Source organism: Motacilla alba, chromosome 9, assembly GCF_015832195.1.
Source record: "Motacilla alba alba isolate MOTALB_02 chromosome 9, Motacilla_alba_V1.0_pri, whole genome shotgun sequence".
Taxonomy (NCBI): domain Eukaryota; kingdom Metazoa; phylum Chordata; class Aves; order Passeriformes; family Motacillidae; genus Motacilla; species Motacilla alba.
The window spans coordinates 15,261,071-15,281,381 of record NC_052024.1 but is presented as its reverse complement, the minus strand read 5'-3'; the positions used below and the strand labels follow the sequence as shown (position 1 = coordinate 15,281,381).

Genomic DNA, 20,311 nt, shown 5'->3' with positions numbered 1-20,311 from the left:
ATCTGGCATTTTCATTCTGTGAAACTGTTTAGTTATTGCTATCGAGCTGCTCAATCTCCTTTGTAGGTGAAACCAAGTGAGTTCTCTACCTGTCTCCTTTTCAGCTGTTTTCTGCTTTTTTGGGGCATCTCAAATTCCTAAGCTACTGCCTCCCATGCTGGACACAGTATGTCAGTGCCAGACTCGCCACAAGTGTTGAAAGAAGTAAAATACCTTCAGCTCTGTGCTTTCCTTGTGCCTGCTGGGAGATGGTGTTTGGTGTGGTTTTCCCCTCTGGATATAAATCCAGAGTGGTGGGGCTGGGTGTGACAGATTGCCTTGTGCACAGGTGGGTGTAATTTGTGGCTAGTCAGACACATGCCATGCTGTCCGAGGCATCCTGCTCTTACCTCTTTTCTTATGCCAGAAAAGGAAAGACGAAGATCAGGACTTGGCCAGGATGTGAAGATGAAGGGAGTCTCTGCTCTTTCATATCACCAATGGATCTTTTAAAAATGTAGCATTCATGTCATATGAGTCAGTGGGAAGGTCTTCCATTATTGCAGTGCACACCTAATGAGATACTTGGTTTCTACATTGATTAAACTTTGCAGCTGTATTGGGGTAATTGGCTGCTCTTTGGTTATGGTTCCCCTTGGAGGCAGATGATGAAAAATCTCCCTACGTTCTCCTATTTCTCAGTTTTTCTGTAAGCAGCAATGCTCTGTGGGGAACATCAGCTCTGCTTAATGGCTAATTAGACATTAATTTGTGACGATATTGGAGCAGATTTTAAGTTGGTGGGGGAGTGGGCAAAGAAAGGGGAAACTTTTAACAGTCACCATAATGCCAATAATGAGTCCTAATGTAATTGCATTAATTAAAAGAAAAGGGATATATTCCCTGCTGCTGTAAAGTTAGTTAAAGTCAGTGAAAGTCATGCTGGGTCAAAAAAACTTCATGGCCAGCTGTTCTTGACCTGTGGACAGACAGGTAGTGCTGTCTTGCCCAAAGTGTAAAGAAAAAAATTATTGTATGTATGTATGTATGTATCCCAGTTCTTATTGTATATTCTTCTGATGAACAGGAATGTTTCACAAATTCAATTTAATTCCCAAGGACGAGTAATTGTAACTCCCCCCGGAGAATATTAAATTGCCTTAATGGAAAAATAAACTGGTTTTATTCTCCCCCTTCTCTCCCCACCTTCCCCATTCAGTTTTCAAATAACTTTATGTGCCTCCTTAGTTTATTAATACACTTCTCATCTTGCTGCTGATTTTGCATCTGGTAGCACTTAACACAGACAAGACTCCCAAAGCTTTTGATCAGACATGTTAAGTAAACTCTCAGGACTGTCGGGTCTGCTGCTCTGGCAGATGTTGGCTCGTGGGACTCCTCCTCTCTCTTCATCCCCTGACTGTTCCTTATCAAATCCATCCTGTTGCTTTCACGTGCTGAAGATTGTGGTGCCTTTCCCCACGTATTCTCTGGCCCACAGCATGAAGATCCTCTGGTCAGCTGAAGGGCATTTGTTGTTTTGCTGGTTTTTGGTGTAGAGGCCCAGGGAAGCACTGCGCTTCTAAAAGCCCCATTTAGCCAACCTTAACATTTCCAGGACTTCCTCCTATGGGCAAAACAAAACAGTGAGGAACCCACAAAAGCTGGGTGCAGGTTTGTATGCCCAAGGTGGAGGTGCCAGCCTGTGATGCAGCAGGGAGCTGGCTAATGCCATCCTGGGGCTGAGGGGACTGGACAGCACGGGACCTCTCTGTTGGCATCTCCAGTTTCAAGCCACCTACGAGCACACTCCTGGGCTGCAAGGAGGATTTGTTGAGTGCTGTTTGCTGCATCTTTTTTATTCCTGTTACATGATTGCCTTCTGTTGTCCTCAGGGGTGGCAGAGGGACAGGGAATATTGCAGATCTTCTTGTGGTCTATTGTCCATGTCCCCATGATCCAGGGTTTCAGCAGAGCGTACCCCAAGGCCATGGATCCTGTTGGCTAAACTTCTGTGATGTCCCTCCATCCTTTTTTTATCTCTGCTCGTTCATCTAATATCCAGGGCCAGTTCTTGAGAACTCTGGACTAACCACAGGTGTTTGTGGCAACATCTTCCCTCCGGTGTTAGGGTCAGGAGCTGCTGCGATGGGAACGTAGTCCTAGATTACTCTACTGCTCATCCACACTGGTGGCATCCTGCCCCCACCAATGAGCTGGTGTTGGGACTGGGGCCCTGCTCAGGATAAGCAGGGAGCGAGAGCTTATTAAACAGTGATGGAAGATGACCATGGGTCTCACTGACCCACAATCCAGTTGCTAGCCACAGCAGTGGCTCAGACCCAGCCATGTCATGGGAAATCAGGGCCGTCCTGCAACAGAATTGCAGCTCGAGCTTGAATGGCTTGGACAGGGATTTGTTGTCTTCTGGCGTGTTGTGTCAGGTCTTGGATGGCAAATACAGAGAATGAAAAGTCTTTTACAGACCTAGCTTGGCCCAAGGGATTAGTGTCTTCATCTGGTGGCCTGGAGGAACTTTGTTGTATCTCTGAGTTTCAGCACCTTGCTCCCACCCCTCTGCCTGCGTTCTCTTCCCAGGGCTGGTATCCAATTGACAATAAACTCCTTGGGACAGGGATGTTTCCTAGGTATTGTGTGGACAATGTCTGTTACGCTGATCTCTAGGGAGATATAAATCTTTATTATCATATAGATTCATAACTACAACAAAGTCTTTGCTTTTTTTTAATCTATGCATCCCAGGAGGCTGAGTGCAGATGGCTGTAATTTCTGTTGTCTCTGCTAAAAGAAAGGAAGAAATGGCTTTCCAGGTGTTGGGCCAAACCTAGGGCTGTGGTCAGTTATTTACCTGCAGAGACTGGAATGTACCCTCCAGCAGATGTGACTCCCAGCAGGTGTCAGAAGGTGGATAGAAAACAGAAATGGAGACTTCATATGAATGTCTCTAGAGCCAAATCAATCACTAGTGACCAGAGAAAAATGTAAAAGGGCAGCAAAGAACATTTTATATTTATTGTGTGTCTTGGAGTTTTCTTCCTTGAGTTTCTCCTGCTGCTTTTGAAATCTATGTAAACTCATAGCAACCACAGTGTCTTGCAGCAGAAATAGCTCTGCAGCTTAGCAGTGTGTTGTGTGACAAAACACCTACCCGCTTTCCTTTGTTTTGAGACTGATGCCTCCTAGTTTCATGCTTTCGTGCTATCTGCTTTATCTGTATTTTTTCTTTTAAAAATGTTTTTATTATTTGTCCTTTTCATAAGCTTCTTACACCACAGCGAGTTTTTAAATCGGTTGTTAGGGTTTTGCAAGGTGTCTCCTAGCAATGCTTAACAAATAACTTTTCTTCGTCTGCTTGTTTGTTTGCCCCAGCTGAAAGCCCATGCAGTTCTTTACCACACCTTGTTGCTTCAGAAATGAGTTCAGTCTGGATACCCAGTACTATTTGTGTTTTCCATGACTGGAGAAATTGAATGTGGGACTGTGGCTACCCCGGACTAATTGCTGTAGGTGGGGCTGAGCACAGCTTCCTTTACCCCACTGTGCCTTCTGCAGTTTGTTGTGGCACAGCTGCTGGTATGAACTTTGCCAAGGGAAGACATTTGGCACATTCACTGGCCCTTTTTGATACCATATAGGCTGGTGTTTAGTAGATGATCACCCCCACTCCGTTCAAGCCCTGTTCCAAGTAGGCCTGACCTGCTTCTTTACAGTGAAATCTTCAAAAGTGGCTGTAGTCAAAGAAACACTGCTCAGTTAAATGACAGTGGCATCTGAGAGGCACCAAATGGTGCGGCCTTTAAATTTTTGAAGTGTTTTCCTTTGGTCCTGCTAATATCCAGCAACACAAACCAGGTAAAACTATTCTGTGCCTAAAAAAAATGAAAGAGCAAGGAGAAAAAATAAATCAAAACCTAACTTCCCTTTGGCTTTTATCCTTGATGTCATCAAAAGACTCAAAAGGATATTTCAGGCCTGGCTTCAGCCTGATGGAACAGCAGGGAAGTTCTTTTCTATTAGATCCTTGATACAATCACATCTGGTGAAATCACTGTGGTCACATCTGCTGAAATCTTTCCATCATTTCAGATTTATTTCAAAAGACTCAATCTTTCTGTTTTTAAAGGGCATGACTTCTTTTGCAGCCCTCCTTGGTGCCTGGAACAGAGATTAGGCATCAATCAAGGATCTCAGACCCCCTTGCCCTGGATGCTGCAGTCAGCTCTTGTCTCCATGTGCGTGCGTGGGGGGGCAGCCTCTTGGGACTGTTTAAATTTGCATTAGGGAATTTGAAAGAAAATGTTTACACTTGTCTGTAGGCTTAGGGGAAAATAGACACAGCAACTCTTAAGGGTGCTTCATATTCCTGATAGATGCCCTTCAGTTTGCATTTTTTGCCACTGCAATGTCTTTTGGGGCTTTAGATGGCTTTTGTGACCTTGGAAAGAAGAATGAATAAGAGACGAGGTAGCAGGGGTGTGTGTCTGAAAAGAACCTTGCCTCTGGCAGTGATATTGTTAGAGAAAGTGCAAAGAAAGGAAAAAAAAAAAATAGAAAAACTAAACACAAGTCCCAGCCCGAAGTGTATCAAGACTGAATCACTTCCTTTCTTCCTTGTGGTTAACATTTCTCACAGTCTCTTCTTGTCAGTACAGTGGACACTATTGACATCAAACTCTTTTCTGTCCCTCACCTGTCCCCAGCTGAAATAGGAAATAAGAGCTGCATCCTTCTTGCTCTGTTTGCATCTCTGTCTAAGCCCAGTGCCCAAGGCCATGGAGCATAAGGAGAGGCTTGCTCCTGTTTTATTTGCTCTTCCCACCACCTCAGTGCCTATCCCAGCCTGCACAGCATGGTGGGAGGCTGCCATGGGTGCAGCCTAGTGGAAGCAGGCAGTGGGCACTGAATTTATCATCTCTACCACCTCATCTGTGGCTCACTGGCTTTTACTGGGGGAAAAGACAGTAAAGTCTCTCAGGGCAGAAGTCCTTATGTGCTGTCTACTTGCTCTCAACTCCTGATTTGCCTAAATTCCGCTTACTCCTCTTGTGACCTTTGTCCTTCCTTTGCCCCAGAAGGCTTTTGTGCTTTTCCCTGTTGTTGGATGTGTAAATGCAAAAAGTGTTGCTGTGTTACAGCTCAAAGAGAGCTTCCAAGCACCTCAGGCTAAAACCGATGTACCAGGGGCAGAAGGCACTGTGGGCCCCCAGCTTTGTTTTGAGTCATTAGCTGTGACCTTTCCTAATATCCATGGTGTTGATCTCCAGTCTTTCACTTGTGAGTTAGGAGGTTATCAGTAACCTGTGATAGCACAGCGTGTGAAATGAGCTGATGTACAAGAAAGGTTGTGTACAGAGCTGCAGCTCTGCTGTCTTGGAGGTGTCCGCACAGATAAACCAGCACTACGTTTCCCACGAATGACAGCTCACCTTCCAGAGACACAGTTCAGAGGATGAGCTGGCCACAGCACTCAGGAAACATGCAAATGTGCTGAGCTCAACCTCTGTTAGACAAAACTTTTGAGGTGTATGAGAGATGCTGGATATTGATGCTGGAAATTTACATTATGGTGAGCAAAGTCAAATACCCAAAGTATTCAGGAGTTTGGCCATTGCCTTGTGTTGGTAGAAAATACACCCTGGAGCTCTGGAGTTACTTGTAGCCTGCCGCCCATGTCAGTAGGTCACTGCTGCAAAGCCACGCTCCATGTTTCCCTGACACAGCAGCACCACCTGGCACCAGCAGTTTGGCTGAGAGGCCAACCTGGCAGCCCACATTGCCTCTCTCATCTCAGGGGCTAATGCCTGGCCTGAGCTACAGCCCTGCAGGGCGGAAAACAGCGCATGGAGAGAGTGGAAAACAGAATAAAAGAGAGATGGCTGGGCCTGGGCAGGGAAAGGAATTTGGAGCAGGAGCTAGGAAGGACATCTGGGAGCCAGATTCTTCTCTGTGAGTCCACTGCAAGGAGCTGGCTTGGTTAAACAAGAGATGTTCTTGTTCCTCTGCTGAAAGCTGCAAAATACAATAAGAGTAGGTGATCTAGGGTTGTAGGTAGAGGTGACATCTAGGGAAATCATTGTGCTTTTCATGTCTTTTAGCTAGGTGAATAGTCTTACAACTCTTTTAGCACAGTGAGGCAAAATTTGAGACCCTGCATTGACCTCTGCACTGCATGTTCTATAATGAATGTTCCTTGAAGTGGTGTGGGGGACTTGTGGCACTGACTGCTGTTGGGTTGTAGGCTTAGCAAAAGTAAAGCAAATTTTCATCAGAGCAGAGTGGGTTGATGGGGCTCGGGAGCGGATTACCATCAGGGCTACTCTGAGCTGCACACCAGGAATTCAGGGGCAGACAAACAAGCCAAGCAGTGAAGCTCTCTGCTGTTTTTCTCTCTTTTGACTCACAGCAGAGACTGAGCCAGGGGATAGGAGTGTAGGCGTTGCAGAAGTTCACGTGAGTGGATAGTCTCTGGCATGACTAATTTGTTGGACTGGATTGGCTTACGTTTGCTTTTTGTCGAGCTCACGTTGGCTGAGCCAAAGATAGCATCCTTTTTCTTTTTAAACCCATTTTTCCATATTCTACTGGCTGGAAGAGGGGGCGCAAAAGTGACATGTCTGCAACAATGCCATAAATCCAGACAGAAATAGAATTAGCAGTTCCCTCTGGTTCCGGTGTTTGTATCTGCGGGGCTCTGAGCTTAACCAGCCCGGGCTCCTCGGAGCAGAGCCGCGTCTGTGCGAACCTGTCGTGCCTTGGGACCTGGCCCTCGGGTTTTGTTCCAGAACAATATAATAAAACTTTTATAGTAACGTCATGACAAAGAGCATGGGAGGAGGAATAACTTAACCCTCTCTTGCTGTGCAAATGCTCCAGTTTGCCCACACAGCAAATTCTGCGTTTGAGTATTGAGCAGTGTAGGGAGAGAGAAAATTCAAGATTTGTGGGGATGGGGAAGAAAAAGCAACCAGAAACCTATCTTTGTGAGGATTACCGTTTCTTAAATGTCTTTAAAGTCCATTTCTGCCCCAGTAGGCCCTGGCATACATCGGTAGTGTCATTTGTTGGCACTGTTGCACTGCATTATGTTCCTGCATTTTAGAGTTGGGCTCTTAATCTATGTTGATTATGTTTTAATTGAATAAATAAATCAGAGCCCAGAATCAATAGAGATGCTTCTGTGCTGTTTTATTTTATTTTTCTAGGTTTCCTAAGGACATTTAACTTTTACAACCTTATAACTTGTTCTGCAGCATTTGCTAGTCAGCTATTGCATAATTGTTCTGGGGAATGAGAACCTGGGAATAATATGGCCCAGAAATGCTAAGAAGCAAAAATGAAATTGGCTGATCTTCTCATCTGCCACCATGCTTTCTCTCCAGGGTCAGGGTACGAAGCAGGTCCTGTGTGGACTCTAGTGTTATTCCTGGGTCTACCATTGGCTTTTTACCTCACGTGCTGGGGCCTTGGATGCCCTTTGCATCTCCCCTCTCCTTTCCAGGCTGACTTTTGGCTGCTTAGCTTCAAAATTCTCTGGAGGGGAGCAATCACAGATTTTCTGTCTGAGGAGCCTGTGACAGTTACCGGCCAACAACTGGAAGATGAGGAAAAACCAAACAAGAGCCATGAAGTGGAAAAGAAGTTGCACTTCTGCAGATTTAAAAATCCAGGTTCCTGCAGTTAGCCAGGAGTAATGGTCTGGGCTAATTCCTGTGAAAAATATTTCTTTTTTTGAGCAATGTTTTGGATGGAAAGACTTTGGCTCTATAATAAAAATAGGCAAGAAGAGTCGAGTTTGTAAGTATTTTCTAACCTGACTCTCAGCCTTTTAAATGGTGTGTTTTTGTATAAGCCACACTGGAGCTTCCATTTTCTTATTAGTCAAGCCAAATATATTGTAATCCAATAAGATTTAATAATCATTAGGTACTAATGGATGCCTCAGCACGTATAAGTTTGGCAGATCAGAGGCTGCCTACTTTGCATAGCCTGTCTCTCTTTGACCAACTTGCCATTTATGTGTCAGATTGATGACTGGGGAGTTCTTTAAAACAGGTAATGATCGACTGCTCCTAAAATGAAATTTAAATGAAAACTATCTGGAACAGCCACTGAGCCAAAGGCAAATTTTTGGCTTGCAAAATTGAAGTAACTTGGTGAGAGTGAAGGCAAACAGAGCTAGATTGTCTGTGGGAAGGTGCTAGTATGGTCTGAACAGCTTTTGCAGTTGAAATTAGGTGAGTTGTTAAGTAATTCTTTAGTATTTTATTATTGACATTGTCAAGCTCTGAATGAGCTCTTCTGCATCAAACTCTGCATCTGTAGCTGCATGTCTGCAGAGAGACTCTGTCCTGTCCAGGGGTTTTGCAGATAGGTAAGACATGGAAAAACAGAAGACAAATAACTCAGGTTGAGAAAAGACTTTCAGTGTAATAGTTCACTTGACTCAAGGACTTTGGTTTCTGTGCATGCCCTGGTGGTGGCCTGGCTCAGTGGGGCTAGCCTCTAGCACTTACTTTGTCCATGGCACGGATCCTCAGCTTGTTTTCTTAAATTTCCCATTCCTAGTGGAGCTGCCTAGTTCCCAAAGCACTGAAAACATTGAGGAGGATGTTTCCTAGCCTTTACCTGCTTTGTGTCCTGTTGAGAGGGCCTGCTGTTGGATTGGGCTGTACAGCACAAAGGTCCTTCCTAGAGGTTTTGGACTAGGTTGATTTATCAAAAACAAAGCATATGAATGAGTCCTCTTTAAAAATGCTTATTCTAGCAGGGGTTGCAGTACTGCCCTTAAACAGTGGCTTGAGGGTCACATGCTCTGCTGTGGTACTGAGTTCTGGGTTTTACTTTTTGAGGCGGGCAGTGGTGGTGAAAACTGATGTCTCTTCCCTTCCAAGTGAGTGTCCCTACCAGCCTGGGTACAAATGGGACTGGGCTGTTTTGAAAGCAGAAAGAAAGAAAGAAAAATGTATTGAGTTAGGGTCCTTGGCTGCATGTTGGCATTTGCTCTGGGCATGGGCTTTCCTGCATAAAAGCCTTTTCACAAGGACCTTACATATGTTGTTTTGTGACTGCTTGTTGCAAATCACCACCCTTCACCTTCAATCTGCTAGAAATGGATTGAACTTTTTCACTCCTCCTTGAAGGTGCTTGTTTTTCACATGAAATTTGTGAAGAAGTGTTGAATCAGACAGGTACACCTAGCAAGAATTGCTTTAAAATAAGAATAGGTGCATGTGGCCAGTCACTGGCTACTGTAGTTTATAGCTCTGTTCTGTTTGTGTTTTGCCTGAGATGCTCTTGGGATCCAGGTGCTCCAAGCCTGTCCCCAGCTTTGTCTTTGCAGACAGGTATTCTTCTAGAACACATCTTCTCCATCTTAGAGTGTGGGGATTGTCCTGCCTCTTCAGCTCAGCAGCAGATTGCTGAATTGCTAATCCTCCAAGTCAGTTTTACACAATGGGACCTTTGTGGCAAATACGTGAAGAAAAGCAGCATAAATTCCTGTGAGATGGAAGCTTGCTGTTAGTTCTGGAGGGAGCTATAGGATTTCAGCATGTTTGTCCCTGCAACCCAAGAGTTATTGCTGGGCATGGGTGCAGCTCCATGAGGACAGTAAGAAACCATGTGCCAGGCCAAGTGGTTTGAATAACTGGAACTTTTCTTTCTTCTTTAAGGTGAATCCTGGTGGCAAGACCCTTGAGGAGAGGCGGTGCAGTTTAGATGCAGAAATCGACTCTCTGACCAGCATCCTGGCCGACCTAGAGAGCAGCTCTCCATACAAACCTCGGACCCAACAGGTTAGTTGCACGTTGCGTAAACACAGAGTGGGAAAGGGGCCAGCATCGACTTCTGGAGTCAATTTGCTAAGTGCTTGGTATTTGTTGTGAGAAGGCCAGCCAGTTCCTCCTGATAGCATCCAGATGTGGCTGTCAATGGGGAGAAGGGCGCAGCTGCTCTGAGGGGGCACCAGCTCTGAAGCTGCCGCACCTCTGAGCAAAGGGCCTCTGATCCCGATTGTCAGATTGCCACGGAGATTGTTAGAAAAAATACTTGCAAAAAAATGGTATTTCATTTGCCTCAACTCTCAACCAACAATGACTCGTGAATTAAAACCTTCTCGGTTCACAAGGACTTTTGTGCTTTTATTTTCTTGTTGTTTTTCTGTTCTGTTAACTTTTGTCTGTCGCGCTGCCAGAAGGATCCAGATATCCCCATCTCATGAAGTGACTTGGATCAGAGCTCAGCTGTCAGGGTGGCTGTAGCCCAGCAAGGCAGACTGGAATTCGCACTTCTCTGCTGTGTCTAGACGAGGACTGCAGGGGTGACAGTGACTTGGCTAATTTTTGTCACTCATCTAGGTAGTGCTTGAGTGGAGCTATTTAAGTTCTGGTGAGATGTCATCTATTTATCAGAGGAAGTGGTGACACCCCAGTGGCACTTTTAAAAGAGCAGTTCTTGTGATCTCATAAAATCATCCTAGATATGTTTGTGCCTTGTCTTTCCTTCCTAGTCTCATGAGTGGTCTCATTTCTTACATGTGTGTAGGTCTATAGGCTGTATACAGCTAGATGTATGCTGTATTTCTCTTAGTAAAGCCCCAAAAGTCAAAAGTATCCAAGGGATAAGTCAGGATGGGTGCACACTTACTATCCATACAAGCCTTCTCTTTGGTTTGTCTTTTTTGGTTGTTTTCATTGCTCCATTTTTTTAAGTAACTGAGAAGTGATACCTTTGGAACAAAACTAAAGTAGTGATCTGAGTCTCTTCAGATTTGCTCTTCTTCAAGTCTGCAAATGGAGCAAAAGCAGAGCAAAATCAGATTTGTGCTCTTTTGAAAGTGTCCCCCCTGCACACAGAGGCTCTGGGTTTCCATCCTTTCTGCAGGGACCTCCCTATAAACTCGGCTTTAATTTTAGTGGCATGTGCACAGTTAATTGCATAAACTTACAGACTTGTCCTTGAAAAAAAGTCTAATTTGGGTTAGTCAGTCAAAAATATCAACAATGTAAACCAGATACAATTCAGCCCCTTTCCCAGTGGGTTTTTGTTGTCGTGATAAATGAGATGAGTTCTGCTGAGGCACTGTGGTGCATAACCCATGTTCAGTTTGTTTGCACGGGCCAAACATACACCAGTGCACACTGTTACTGGGGAATGCTTTACAGACTCAAAATGCTGCTAGAGTTGGGTGAAAGAGATTTGTGCTCCCCATTTTCCTCAGCAACACCCACAGTCAGCTCTGACATCTTTGTGGGGATATATAACTTCTGTACCCATTTCACAGAGCATCTACAGTTTGCTGACCGTGCTGCTGTTTCCTGATGCTTGTTCCTTTGGGATCTGGGGTTCTGTGAATAGGTTGTTTTTTCACTTTTATTTATGCCTTTACCATTAAAAGAAAAAAAAAATTAAAATCACTGTGTCCAATCACAGTGTCCAAATGCAAACTTCTGCAGGTGTATTTGAGTTTTGGGGGGATTTGAAGTCATTGCCCAAGTTTGGGACTTGATCTGACTTCCAAAGTTCATCGCCCTCCAAGATGATGTGCTCATTCCCATTCGTGCACATGCTTGTTCCCATGGCTTTCTGCCACAACTCGGGTGGGGGCTCTGCAGACTTGTCACCTGCACCAAGGAACACCTGGATGGTGAGGCTCCCAGGTGCACTATGCACTGTGTGGCCTGGTGGGCAGAAGAAGCTGAACTCCATCTCTGGGATCAAATCCCAACTTGATTTGTTCAGTCTATCTGACTTCTCAGCCTCTCTTGGTTAACGTAATGATGTCCTGTGAAAAGTACTGCTACAGCAACTTCTAACTAGAGCTGTTAGAGAAAGAAAATGCCAGAGTTGGATGTATCATCTGCTGTAATTAAAGAGTACTCAGACAAGTCCTTGAGAGGTGGAACTAGAACATAAAGCTTTGATATTTTCCTTTGTTTGATCTGTACTAAGTATTAAAACTGGTGAGTCATTTGATGGTCTTATAGTAGGATAATAGATTAGGCTGCAAATTGTAAGGTACTTACTCAGAACATCAGCACATTTATTGGATTACACCTTAGCTGACCTTCCCAAATTTATCAGGATAATGGCTGCAGATAGGAAAAAAGAGCTACGACTTGTTTTCAGAGAAGACGTTTTCAGTTGTGCTTATGTGGTTAAAGCATTATAATAATTTTATAGGAATACCTTGCCCTTGGGGATATTCCTGTTCTGGAATAAGATAAATTTTATTGTTACATTTCTTTTTCATATTATCTTCAGGACAGTTTTAAAGCAACGTAAGATAAGTCGTAACATAGTCCTCTCTCACTGGAGGAGTGATAGCAGGGTAATGACAAGCAGTTTATTTAACATACGCTGCCCATTGGCATGAATTCACACAAAGGGAAGCTCTTTTGATCCTTGGTACGAGTTCAAGATTGCAGAGACACACACTGCACCCGGGGTGCCTCTGACACAGAGGGATGTAATGTTTCTCAGAAAGAGTGGGCCAGCATCAACCCCAGACACCATCCCTCAGCCCTTGCTGTTGAGGACATGGGTGAGTGTGAATCTCTGCACCATCCCTGCATTGCTTACCTGGGTGTTGCTCTGGTAACTTTTTGTGTGCTGGATGGGTGACAAGGACACTGCCATGAGCTGAAACTGAGCACCATTAATAGAAGGCAGGGAGAGAGTTTGGACACCTGTGGTCAGTAGTGCCTCCTGGTACCTCATGGTCCTGCCTAATTCTAGGCAGCTGGGTAAGAAAGCAAAGGTGACCTGGGCTGAGTCCATGTCTTGCAAGCAAAAGTCTCTCTGACTGAATCATAGAAGCAGTCAGAAGTGATTAAATTCAAGTTTTTTTCTTTCAAAATTGCACAAATACCTAAAAGCACAGAAAATTACAAGACTAAATCATAATCTTTAGCCTCCACAGAGCAGCATCTAAGGATGTTTTCTGTCATGTGAGGTGGTGTTGGAAAGACTATATTTAAAGAATTCACCTAGAACTGAAGTTTTAGAAAGGATCTGCATGACCTTCACCAGCATGACCATTTCTAGCCCTCTGGTACAGTAAATTGAAATGGACAAGATGACCAAGATGATCTCAAAATTGCCATGACTGCAGAGGTTTAATTTGCCTCGGGTGTTGTTGGAAGAACTGCAAATGCACTATGAAAATATCTAATTAATTTTTTCCTCTTGTTTGGTGCAGTTTGGAAGTACTAGTGTGATGAGTAAAGTACAGAGCTCCTCCTATGTAGCTACAATGTGCTTCTGTGTACTTATCACACCTTCTAAATTGCAGTAACTCATTGGAAAGTTCAGAGGCAGAGAACCCACTGTATCTTTCATTAGTAAAAGGAGGCATTAGTAAAGGACAAGATATCAGATGCATAATTTCCATGGATGGGAGTTGGGGCAAGTCATAAATTGTGTGAACCCCCTAAGTAGAGGCCTAGTGAATGCTGTGTTTATCTGACTCCTCTGTTAAAGGGTATTTTCCCCAGTTTTTACCTGATCTGCTTAAATCCTTGCATAAGAGATCAGTGCAGCAAGACCTTTAAAAAAAAACCAAACAAAAAACCCACCCCAAACCAAACATGCCAAATTTCAGCCCATGAAACAAATGTTTGCATTTTTTAAAAAACAAGGAAACTCTGTGACTCTGGAGAAAGGGCTTCCAGCAGAGACTGTGAAAATGAAATTCTGGAAATAGCAGCACATGTAAGCTCAGGATTCTTTGTCCCTGCTGTGAATTATGTATTGGATGATGATTGCTTTGTCTGGAATTGGATACCTACCTTCAAAAACTCTTGAGTTTTATCCTGAATTTCCTAAAGAATGCCTGTTTGGCAAAATAATACTTTGTGGGAGGTGTACCAGGTAATAAGATGTACCTGGTCTGATAGTATTTAATGTTTTTCTAAAAGCAGATGCTCTGTGGCCAATATTTGTGAAGTATTTAAATAGCAAAAAAATCTTGTTTGACCATGCACCATGGCCAGGATGAAATCTGCTTGTGTACAGCTCTTGGAGGCAGCTTGATCCAAAGGGAACTGGGCTGGCACTCTGGAGACCTGTTTCATTCCCAGCAACCACTGCTGTGCTAAATGACCTTGAATGTAGTGTTTCCCCTCTCCTTCCTCTCAAAATCTCTTCTGTCCTTGTAGCTTGGCAACCTCTTCAATGTGACTTGCCTCTTACTCCCCATGTGTGTGGCATGTAGCAATGTGGAACCTTGGTCTGGGTTGAAGGCCTTTGGGTGATGTGGTTGTGCAAACAGGTGGGGAACATGAAGGCAGAGTTAGGCAAGATTTCTAAGGATTCATGCCTGTGTCCCTGCCTCTGTGTCATTGCCCCCAGTACTAGACACCTGTCACTATCCAACACTTTAAGCCAAAGTGAGCACTATTTTGAAGGAAAAGAGGCTCATTCTTAATGTGAGCTACAGAACAATAAAAATGTAAATAAAATTAAATTCTAAAAATCAGTAATACATTTTCATTAAGTTTCAAGCATACTGGGAAATAATGTCTTGTAATGACTGGAATTTAAAAGGGATTTCAATGTTTGACAGTGCTGGTGGTTATCCTGTCACTTATTTTGATAACCATTTGGGGATAGTAAAAGAAGAGAAAAGGCAATGGACATATTTTCTTGCAGAGAGGTGGGACAGGATTGAACAGTTTCAGCTCTACAATGGGGCAACCCAAAGCAAAATATTGAAGTGTTGCTGAAGACTCCTAGGAAGTCTCTTCCCTGTGAATTTCTAATTGTAGTGCCCCACTTACAGCTCTGTCAGGAATGCACGGATGAGCATTCAGGTGCTTTTTCTTGGTTTATGCAGAGTTTTATCTCCAGCCATGATTAAAGCTTCCAATCCAGCAAGGGGAAGCACATTCCCCAAGCTTTGAGAAAGATCCTTATGATTGCTCTTGGTTTGGGCTTTGAGGCTCTGTGAAAAACAGATCACTGAATCTGAACTCAAAACAGTCTGTGCAAATTTGCTAGTCCAGGCTTAGAGTTGGTTTTGTTGTTCCTGGTACTTGCCTGAGCCTGGCTGCTTGGGTTGGTTTGCACCAAAAGGATTTTAGAAGGGCAGTCCATGGGGTATGTTACAGAACTCCAGTTGTTGTCAGGAATGTATTTATTTCTTTTAAGAAAGAAAACTTAGGTGTACAAGCAGATGAGATTGATTTGGTGGGTTCAGAATGAATTCCTCCCTCCTGTAGCATTTATGTGAGAGAGAGTTTTATGGTTCCTCAGTTACGGGACTCAGGGGGATATGGCTTTTTCAGATGCTCAGTTTGGGCTGAAATGGATGGCTTAACTTCTGCCATCTTCACATATGATATTTGAGGTAGATAAAAGTTTCCTGGCCTCATTCTGCTGGTCTGAGCACATCTAACTGTTGGCCATCTGCACAGCTTTGCCAAAGAGTCTTCAGTGTCCAGCAGCCCAGCACAGTAGCCAGGCAGTGCTTTCCCAATTGCAAAGGGCTCTTTGTATTGGTTCTCTTGAGGTCTGTGCATTTTGGGCTTTGTAGGCATTTGAATCTCTTTATTGTAGGACAAAGGAGCTCATTGGAAGTAGGCTGATCTGCTGAAACTGAGAAGCATCCACTGTCTATCCTGAAGGGTTGATGACATTTTAGTAGGACCATCCTAGCTACTCCAGAGCTTTTGTGCTATTCCTGAAGGCTGTGAGTGCGACTGTTTTGCTCACTTGGATGACAGTGGCTCACAGTGGTGTGCCCAAGCTGGCATTGGGCTGGTGAGCTCCAGCCCTTGTAGCAGCATCAGATGGCCTGTGCAGACTCACTGTAGGGTGCTGACTGTGGCTGTTCTCAGTGGACTGTGACACTTTTGCCATAGTCATGGACATCAGGAATTGCATGGGCTGTTCTGAAGATGGAGTCACCTCTGAGAGCTGTGCTCCTGCTTCTGGCTGCGGCATGCTGGCTTTGTGCTGTCTGGAAAATCCGGGTGGATTACTGAAAGTAGGAAAGGAAGTGTCCCATCTGGAGCAATTTCTGTAGGTTCCTCCCTGCACTCAAAATGCAAAGCCCCTACATCCAGAAACGCTTCCTGCTGCGGTACCCCTCTCCAAGGGCAGAGTGGCATTCCCACCCCACGTGGGTGGAGTTTGAGGTGGTGCCCAGGTTGGAGCTTTCTGGGAGGACCACTGTGGGTGCACTGGCTGTGAGCAGCACATCTGTCCTGCCATCCCTGACATGTCTGCAGGCAGGAGCGTGCACAGGAACGGGGATGCTCAGCCATGAACGTGTGAGTTGGGAGGCATAGCCAAGAGATGATTTAATGTGTGTTTGGATTTGGTCTTTCTCTATATGAAGGGAAACCTTCCCGCAGTCATCAGCTCCAGCCAGTGCGTGCGGCAACTGACGCTGCTCTGATTAGCAGATGCCTGAATCGGTTGCATCTGCTGGTATGTATTAAACCTTAATCCTTTTGATAAGAGCATGTCCGTGAAGATTTTTAAAGAAAGTTTTCTGAGATCCCGGATTATCAGCCTGTCACAGATGAACAGGATAAGAGTGACCTTTGCAGGGTATTATTTCTTCCTCTTGTACTATCATCAGAGTGAAAATAAATCAGCACTACTCCTGCTGTTTCTTTTTTCTGATAAATTACCAAGTTCACAGAAATACCAGTAAGGTTTTCTTTTCCATTTTTCCCTTACTCTTTTTCTGCATCCATTTTGGTTTTCTGCCTACGTGTTTGGCTAAAGTTTTAGATGACGATTGGTGTTGGATGTATTGGACTTTAAAATCTGTGCAGGCATCTCAAATTTGTATATGGATAAAGATAAACATTTACTTTGGGAACAGTGATAAAAAGCAAATAGCACTGCATAATTTGGTCTTTTTCTCCTTCTGCATTTGTGATTGTTTTGCTGTGAGTGGTTGAGAGCAGGGCTCTTATTCTCTACAGCTTTTCAAGGCCTTCTACCTATTGTTATGTTTTGTTTTCTATCTTTTTCCCCACAATGGGACTGAGCTGCTGTAAGCCATCGTCTCAGGAAGCCTGTCATCATTTCCCCATCCTTGCATTTTGGCACTCGGTGTAGTTTGGCACTCTCCTCAAAGGGCTGCGGTGCACTTCATGAGCTGTCCGTGTGTCCAGCCAGCAAAGAGCAGCTGCCTCTGGGGCAGGAACCTCTTTTGTTGGGACGCAGCCTCTGCTCATGTTCTTGCATGGGTCGATGCATCCGAGTGCTTCAGCGGCATCAGGTTCACCACCATGACAGCAGCCCTGTGAGATGGGGAAGTACACTGGCTGTCTCATGGGCAGGGGAGGAACCTAGGCACTGGGAGATCAGATGACTTGGTTTGTGCCTGAGTCACCAGAGGAGCTGAGACTACACCATGAGCACCCTGTCAATGGATTTATCTTCATCTCATGCCCCATTGGAATGGATGGGCAGAGCATGTGTGAGAACACCCCCTGGCAGAAAGATTTAAAGAGGTCTCAGGTGTGGGGTTGATTTCCCCACATGTGGCAGCCACTCTTCTGCCCAGTGCCTGCCAAGGAAATAACTGGAGCATTTTGAAATGAAAGTACAGTTGATTAATTCTTCCTACTCAGCACCTGTTGGTGTCCAACAGTTGGTTGCTCCCCACATATGATTTGATTCCTGTGACCACTTTTAAGTGGGTCTGTGGGAGGGATATCTGTGTGAAGAACTCCATGGCTGGGGAGGAGGGGTCCCTGAGATCCCTGTCTTGGGGAGCTGCAGGGTGTGCAGTGGGGCCATCCTGGCTGTCCATGCTTGGCCCATGGGGGGCCCCACTGCACACGTGGGCAGCGAGCTCCAAGCCTGCTGTGTGTCCTGCAGGCAACTTGAACTTTTGCTCTTCCAGACTGTGCTGTAACCAGGATCTCTGACCTGGAACATGGATTGTTTGGCTGACACACAGAGACAAATGCCAAGGCTAATACTAGGGGGAGAAGGGAAGTGGAGGGGCAGTCAGGAGAGCTAACAGATGAGAACAGGAAGGGTCAGAGTCCGCTCAAGATGCAAGACACAAGTCCATAGGAAATCAGGCTTCCTTTGCTCTGCTCTCTATGGTTTCTGTTCCTTTTGTGTTGTGTTTTTCTCTTCTGTGCACAGGAGGAACCAGCTGCGTTTCCCTCCCTGCTAGGGAAAGGAAATAGTTCAGCGCCAAGGGAACAGCACAGCAACTTGCAGAAACACCTGCATGGCAATACATCACTTGGGACTTTGCTCCCACTGTGGACTCTGCTGGGTGTATTCCCCAGGTCATTTCCACCAAAATGGGAGTGACGACTGTGGTTCGGGCATCATGCTCACAGCAAGGAGGGCATCACCTTGGTGTGCCTTCAGATTGCTTGGAATCTATCCAGAGACCATTGCAGGGCAGGTATAGATCCTGTTGATGGGAGTTCCTGTGGAATTGTTCTCTTTAGAAGAGGAGGGCAGCTGCCTTCTGCAGTGGTAGTTTCTAAATACAGTTTGAAAGGTGAAGGCTTAAAAACACTGGGAAGCCCTGGCATTTAAAGCATGGCCTTTGTGGGTTTGTCCTTGTTACTTATTGCTGAATGTTTGCACGAGTGCTTGCAACTTTCTGTGTGTTCATCCTTGTTGTGCCGTGGGGTGGGAGAAGTTTGGTTCTTTTGTTCTTCAGGTGGAGAGCTGAGGCACAGAGAGGCCTTGCAGCTCGTTGTAAAACAGGGCTTTGGACAGATATCAGTAACATTCGGGGATAGTGCTGTCACTTACTGTTTTCCATCCCGTCCATCTGTGATCTGTTTTTCCGAGGGTCTGCCCTGCCAGGGAGGGAGGACCTCTCCCTGGAGCCCTTGCTGGCCATTCCAAAGGCAGATTAGGTGTATTCACAACCTTATTTTAGGTAGGGTGACCTGTAAGAACCAAGAGCTCCACAGAAGAGTGAGACCCTGTAGTTTCTACATCAGAGTCTGCTACCAGTGTGTAAATAAACCTGATGCATTTGTAGCCTGAATATATCTCAGGGTTGTTCCAATATGTTTTAGTTCAAAACCTAGTTCATTAAAATAAGAGGCAGAGGCATCTGTGAATGGTTTGAGAAGCAGTGTCTATATTTTCTCTTATTGATTGCCTTTGGCCTTCCTGTCTGGAACCTTTTGAGAGATGGCTGTGATGCTGAAATGCATTGTCTCTTTCTGTATATTAAAGCTGCATAGGCTAAAAAAAACCCAACCCACATCTAGCCTGTATCTGAAAGCCATGAATTGATAGATCCTTGCTCTAACTCTTCAAGTAACTGTGAATTACTCCAGGCTGTTACAGTTTCATTGTAGGGAAGTTCTTTCCTTGACTCAGACTTCTTTGCATCACAGTAAAATGCAATTAGGTGACGTACTTATTGTGGCTTGGAAGCACTTAAAATTCTCTCAGCCTTATGTTGGCAACTTTTGCTCAATAGCAGACTTGTGGACTGTGTCACTGTGCCTGTGTTAGCATATATTATCACCATATGGTGTTTCAGTAGTGAATATGAAACTTCTATGAGTATGTAAAAGAGGATGAAATGAAAAAAAATATTACAGTAAGATAAAACTAACATGCTGCTTCATTGCTGAAAGTGAGCACTCTATCTAACTGCTTCTATGGGAAATCAATCATGTGTTGGTCCAATGGGTATTACTGTCTTCCCCCACAGATTTAAAAAAGAAAATTAAACAAAAAAAAGGACCTGGCCAGAAAAAGGAGATTTTGAAGCAGTTATAAATACTTCTGCCAATGTTTGCAGTCTGATACTGATTCCTCCCTGCCCAAACAAAATATTTTGAGACTTACAATGAATTCTTCACTTGGAAGGAAGTAGTTTTGTGTGCATGAGTACAGTAAGAGCAAGGGCAGGTTGTGCAGCTTGCATGGCATTGTGGGCCTCACAGGCAGGATTGTTACAAGCATCTCACCTGATTGCCAGCATAAGCCGGGTCAGAGACTTTGCTGTCTTGCCATAAGTAGCACCATTGTTTCTCTCTGGGTTGACAAGAGGCTGAGTAACCCCTCTGGAGCAATTTGTAAGGTGTCAATGAGAACCCATTCCTGTCCCAGGCAACTCAGAACCATGAAGAATTGCCATCTTGTGTATTAGCAATCACTCCAGCCATCCTGGGGTCTCAGGCAATTCTGATGCTGTCTTCCCAAACCATTAATTTGTAATCCAAAAAAAAATCCAAGAAAGATGGGAGGCACAGTTCTCTTTCCATTCCAGCAGAAAGCCAGGATGCACATGCAGCTTCAAGATGTGATTATCAAGAGGGGAGGAGAAGATTTTGGGGTTGATTACTGTGCT

At 44.6% G+C, this 20,311-nt stretch overlaps 1 protein-coding gene across 26 annotated transcripts in view; it reads left to right on the top strand.

Moving 5' to 3' along the window:
• Positions 1-20,311, top strand: part of LOC119704331 (LIM domain containing preferred translocation partner in lipoma) — a 330,317-nt gene that overhangs the window by 159,811 nt on the left and 150,195 nt on the right. For all 26 annotated transcript variants that reach the window (XM_038145382.1, XM_038145377.1, XM_038145361.1 and 23 more), the window contains one exon: positions 9,672-9,794. In XM_038145382.1, the coding sequence (XP_038001310.1) occupies positions 9,672-9,794 (123 nt within the window). The remainder of the gene's footprint in view (positions 1-9,671; positions 9,795-20,311) is intronic.